At 45.0% G+C, this 5,538-nt stretch overlaps 1 protein-coding gene across 1 annotated transcript in view; it reads right to left on the reverse strand.

Moving 5' to 3' along the window:
- Positions 1-542: 542 nt before the first annotated feature.
- The window catches only part of CKAP2L (cytoskeleton associated protein 2 like), a 29,704-nt gene continuing 24,708 nt past the window's right edge, over positions 543-5,538 (reverse strand). Inside the window, exons 7-9 of the mRNA XM_007446017.1 lie at positions 4,145-4,208; positions 2,207-2,396; positions 543-768 (exon numbers count right to left, since the gene is read on the reverse strand). Coding sequence (XP_007446079.1) covers positions 543-768; positions 2,207-2,396; positions 4,145-4,208 — 480 coding nt within the window. The remainder of the gene's footprint in view (positions 769-2,206; positions 2,397-4,144; positions 4,209-5,538) is intronic.

Here is a 5,538-nt window from a genome sequence, read left to right on the forward strand (position 1 = left end):
GATCACACATAAAAGTCATCTGTGATCTCTGAGCGAAAGGCACAGCCAGCATAAACTCAGCTGCAGAATGAGAGGATCTGACCAGATGGTCTGTCACGTCCCTAGTGGGGAAGGCTAGTTTCTACACTCAGATCTTCCATGCTGGAAGGACTTGCCCTCTCTGCTAAGGTGGATGCAGGAAGGAAAGTCTATCATATTGTGGAACTGACCTCCTGATATAAAAAATAACTATGTTGGGATTAAGGTAGGTCAATAAAATTCAAATTTTTACCATACTTGTGGGTAAGTTAATTTTCAAAGTTTGAAATTTATGTATGCTGTAAAGCTGTGGCAAACTACAGTCTTAAATAACCAGACTTTCCCATGGGGGTGTAAAATCTGAGAGTAAGCCCAGGGAATTACTTTCCAGGCCCTGGGGCCCACAGTCTGCATCCACGATGCCCCTCTATTACACAGTTTCTCCCAGGCCACCTAGGTAAGTGCATTTCTTGCCTTGCGGAGGCTCTGAAATGTCTCTCTTTTTAAAAAAAAAAATCAAGAAATTACGACTCAAGGACTTGAAATCCTAATGTTACTGGCAAAGCCTCATTTTTGCGGAATATAAAACACTCTGTCTCTTCCACTTCTAACAGTTCGTTGAGAGAAGCCACCACTAGGTCATGTTCCTGCAGCATTTCCGGGTAGCGGGACACTGCTCGCTCGATCCTGGCTGAACGCCGCACAGGAGTGATAAGCTTCACGTCTTGCACTTCTGGCATTCCGTTTATTCTGAGAGACAGCAAGAGATGCATTCAAAACCTTCTAACTTCTTTCAAAATTCTACTTGTTAGTCTTTACTTTTTTCTTATTCCCTAATAAAACACAAGAGGAATGTGTATAGCAGCTCCCGTCCTAAGATGGACTTGCCCTCATTGTCAGAATGAACTGGGTGGTGTCCATCTGCTCTCAGATGGTGTCAGCATAGGGATTTAATTGAATGAAGTGTTAAGTGTGGTTTTATTTGAAGTCAGCTACTTGGCAGTTGGTGTTTGTTTATTCCATAAACTTTCAAAGAGCTGACACGTTTTGAGGAAACTGGGCCTAACACCAAATGAGGCTGGACTAATGAATTCTAAGATTCTTTCTAGCTTTGACAGTAAATTATTCAAAAAACATCTTTTAAGATGGTGGACCAAACCACAAATTGAAACTGGAACAAATCAGGCATCTTTCTGGTAAACCTGAATGCATTCCAATCACAGGCAGCCTGGAGGGTAAGTTGCAGAGACCTTTCCAGGCAGTGAATCCTGGTCACACATCACAAAACCACTGATTACATTAGCCTCACAAAACTCGTGGCCAGTCTGCTGAAAATGCTCATCATCAATTCTGGAGACAGTAAGAGGTGGTCTTCATATCAGCTGCCTGCTTTCATCCACCCATGAGCTGACTACAGTGGGGAAATGACAGGTCTGAGACAGGAGTTTCGACTGGAAGAGGCCCAGCTGTGCTTTCCAGAGAACGAAGATACAGAACTGTGGTCTTGGTGCTTTTGTTTGGAATTTTCCTTTCAAGAGCACGAACAGAGACTGATGTTATACTAATGTTTTAGAAAATGACATCGATACCCTGACACAGTTCCTTAAATCACTATGGATTCTTAAACTTACACTTGTCTCAAAACCAAACACTTCTGACTATGCGCAGTCTCTAACTAGTACGTGCCTGACTGCCTCCCTGTTCTTATGGGGCTATTCACGGCTCCTTCCCTTCCACAGCTCCAGAGGTTGCCCTGCTTGGCAGTTTGTGCAGCATCCCTGCTCCTGCCCCCCAGGACTGGCTGGAAAGGTGGGTGGGATCTGCAAGTGCAGCACAAATGAGGGTGAAGAGGGAGGACCAATGCCAGGAGGGAGGGGTGGCTCCACTCCAGCAGCCCTCCTGACTCTGGCAGCTCCTTCCTCATTGCAGGTCAGGTCTCCTTGGGGGTGGTGTGAGGGGGGGATGGCGTGTGTGCTGAGAAAGGACACAGATCTTCCTGGCACTGGTTCCAACCCTCCCCTCACCCTCAGCTCCTTCCCTTAACACCAAAGATGGATTAGACCACCTGGTCCTCGTATGGGGCAGAAGGTATCACTAATCTGATGGTATCCTGGATCTGTGGAGGAGAAATTGAGAATTGGACTTGAATTAGACCTGTGAACACAAGCCTGCTTTAGAGTTTGCTTACCTAGGGATTGGGGCGATCTGTAATTTGATACCAGGATGATTATCCTGTTCTGACTTGGTTATTTGGGGTGTTGCTGAAACCTGTTCCCTCTCTTTTGGAGAAAGACAAGACATCCCAGACTCCATCTTCTTGGCCAGCATTTCTATTGATGTTATATTAGTTTCAGGAGCTAAAGAGTCAGAGGTAATTCCTGTGTATAAAAAGGTCAAAAAGAAAAGATTTAGCAATTTAATACTGAAGCTAAAAAATCAATAAAATGAAATAGCAGAGTCATCTACAATGGTTTCTCAGTGATCCTTATGGATTCCATATACTCTATAAAGAGTAACTGATTAGGAGTGGGACTTACAACTAGTTTTTCCTGCTACGTCAGGCCATCCTCCTAACCAGCCCTCCAGGCAGCCTTGGGGCCTGTGAGAATGGATCCCTGCTACCCTTTCAACATTGTGAACACATCCCCAATCTCTTATTCACTCTGGAGGGAGCTCCCTTAGTGACTAATCATTGGCCTCTTCTTACCCTTACATCACACCTTGGGTCAATTTTCCTGACTCATTAGAGTTAATTCACTTAAGCTTCTGATCCCTCCCTACCCAGGTGTGACCATATGGCTATCACCTTGGACAGTAGGTGAAAAAATGTCTTGTGTTGACACAGTTTGCATGATAGCCCAACCATAACAACCAAAATTAAGGGAAGGGAATCAGGCTGAGACAGACAGATACTGTGGCTGGAGGCTGAGACCCCAAGAGAGGCCAACAGGGGCCAAGAGGTGGGAAAGGCATGGATTCCTGTCTCCTCTTTTTATCCCTTTGAAGAACACTGCCACACTATAAACAAATACCTGAATTGTAGCATCATTCTCAGCAAGAGGACCACTGAGTATAGGTACTCTACAACCTTACTCCCAAAAGTAATGGGTTAGCTGGCTGTAATTTCTCATGACTTAATTGTTCCCCAAAGGTCAATCCACCCCTTTGTTTTTTTTTGGCTGCGTGGCACGCATGGGATCTTAGTTCTCCGACCAGGGATTGAACCCAGGCCCTTGGCAGTGAGAGCGCGGAGTCTTACCCACTGGACCGCCAGGGAATTCCCTAAACCTACACTTAAAGGAAAAAGATTTGTCACCTTCTAAGATTATAAAAATAATCCATTTTATTTTCTCAAGGTAGATTTTTTTTCCCCATTCATATAACAAATATTATAATTAATGTGTCACACACTGTATTTGGCACATTTTTCATAGAAGAGTTCTCTAAAGGTTCTGGCCAATGACAGTAATGGTGAATTAAGTGAAATGATTCCTGAGAGGGGTATGATTTAAAGGTATAACATGAATTTGGATGTATACGTGTTGGTGGGCTCGTTATGATGAAACACGTAACTTAAACCAAAGCACCTCTCCCATTTGCCTCAGTCTCTTCTGGTAAAGAGTCACTTGCCGGGCTTCCCTGGTGGCGCAGTGGTTGAGAGTCCGCCTGCCGATGAAGGGGACTCGGGTTCGTGCCCTGGTCCGGGAAGATCCCACATGCCGTGGAGTGGCTGGGCCCGTGAGCCATGGCCGCTGAGCCTGCGCGTCCGGAGCCTGTGCTCCACAACGGGAGAGGCCACAACAGTGAGAGGCCCGTGTACCACAAAAAAAAAAAAAGAGTCACTTGCCTTCTCCTCTCACCACCTCTCCAGGGAAGCAAGACACCCTAGTCTAGGGCTGCTCTGGTGGAAACCTTTGTTTGGTGTTGAGCAGTATATTTAATTGTAATAGTAGAATAGAAATGAATCAGCTGATGAAAGCCGAAAGGGCAGGCCATGGAAACCAAGAAGCAAGAGGCATTTCAGGGGACTTACAATTACAATTCTTTATTTTACCCGCTATGTGTTCCTCAATGACTTCTACTTGAGTGGCTGGAGGGAATGAATTTAAATACAAAATAGTAGTACCTTCTGTGGTTCTGTCTGGGTCTTGCAAAATATTAAGGACAACTTCCCGCAACTCTTGTATTGGCTGGAAGGAAGAAAATACATGAACAGTATTAAAAACATTCATGGAAAAAAGTGATCTAAGGAACTTATGATGATGTTTAACATCAAATAGACTTTTTATAACAAAAGCATTTCCCTTTTTATCTCTTGTCTAACTATAAATAACATTTGAAAGGTTTCAGTTTTAGCTTTATGGGAAAAATAAAGGAACAAAGAAAATGTTGGTTAAATGCTGGCATGCTTGACTTTTTTTTTTTTTTTAACACAAAATTGCAGATTTTATAATGAAATCACACCAAGAGATACACATTAAACTCAATAAAGTTAACTGTGGGAGGAAGAGAATGATAGGTGGCTACAGGAATAAAAGAATAAATAAAATGAGAGGCTTTGCATAGAACAACCATGGCGATGTGTCATGAACTGTGAAATATGATCAGACCTCCGACACTTTGAGAGGTAAATAGGTACCTCTTATTTTTGCATGGGGGCTCACATTCTCAGAGGGCTAAGACTAGTACGTCTGTGCACAATGTGAAATCTCTTCATGTCCATCCTGGGCACAGAAGTCTGGATATGGCAAAAGCCGGACAAGTCCATTTTGTGGATGCATACCATACTGTACTCCAAAAGTTAAATCTAGTCTGTGTTTGGGGTGCTGACCCTTAGCAGGCTGGACAAGTCCATTCTATGGATGACATATTTAGTCTCTGAGGGCAAACTAACCCATTCTTTCTTGATGGCGAGTTCAGAAACGAAAAGTCTGTCAAATCCATTCATCGGAAAGGTAGCTCACACACTCAGGAGGCTGAACAAGAACAAACCGTGGGGAGTGGGCTCAGACACTCTTTGCTTTGGATAAGTGCATTGATGTATTGTGGAAGTCCTTTCTGGGTGGGGATCAAGGGTTCAGCAACTCTGAGTGACAGCAAATAATCCTTCTGTTGGTTTGGGATTTACTCCTTCTGTAGACTGAAGCATCCTCTTCTGCAGAAGGCACCTCAGACGGTCTACTGGTGGGGAATTCGAGAAACTGGCTTCAGGAGGGCTTTATCAGGAGTCTTCCCGCGCGGTACCCTTCCCAGTCTCTCGGCTTCTTGGCGGTAGCTGTCTCTTTGGCCTTTTTACTTAATTGCCAGGTAAGCAGCGTGCATCTTGTGGAGCGACTGCTCCCCGCCCCACTGACGTGTGCCATGCCGGGCGAGAGCGAGGTGTGCGAGTGGGGGTAGTGCCGGCTTCTGACACGTAGGCTTGGGCTTCTCCGGGGCGGGTGGGTCCCGTGCTCCGAGGTGACACTTTTTGGTTGGTGCGAGGCTGGCGCGCTATATGCGAGCGATGCGAGCGCGAGGAAT

The sequence above is a fragment of the Lipotes vexillifer genome, unplaced genomic scaffold (assembly GCF_000442215.2).
Source record: "Lipotes vexillifer unplaced genomic scaffold, Lipotes_vexillifer_v1.1 scaffold1275, whole genome shotgun sequence".
Lineage (NCBI taxonomy): Eukaryota > Metazoa > Chordata > Mammalia > Artiodactyla > Lipotidae > Lipotes > Lipotes vexillifer.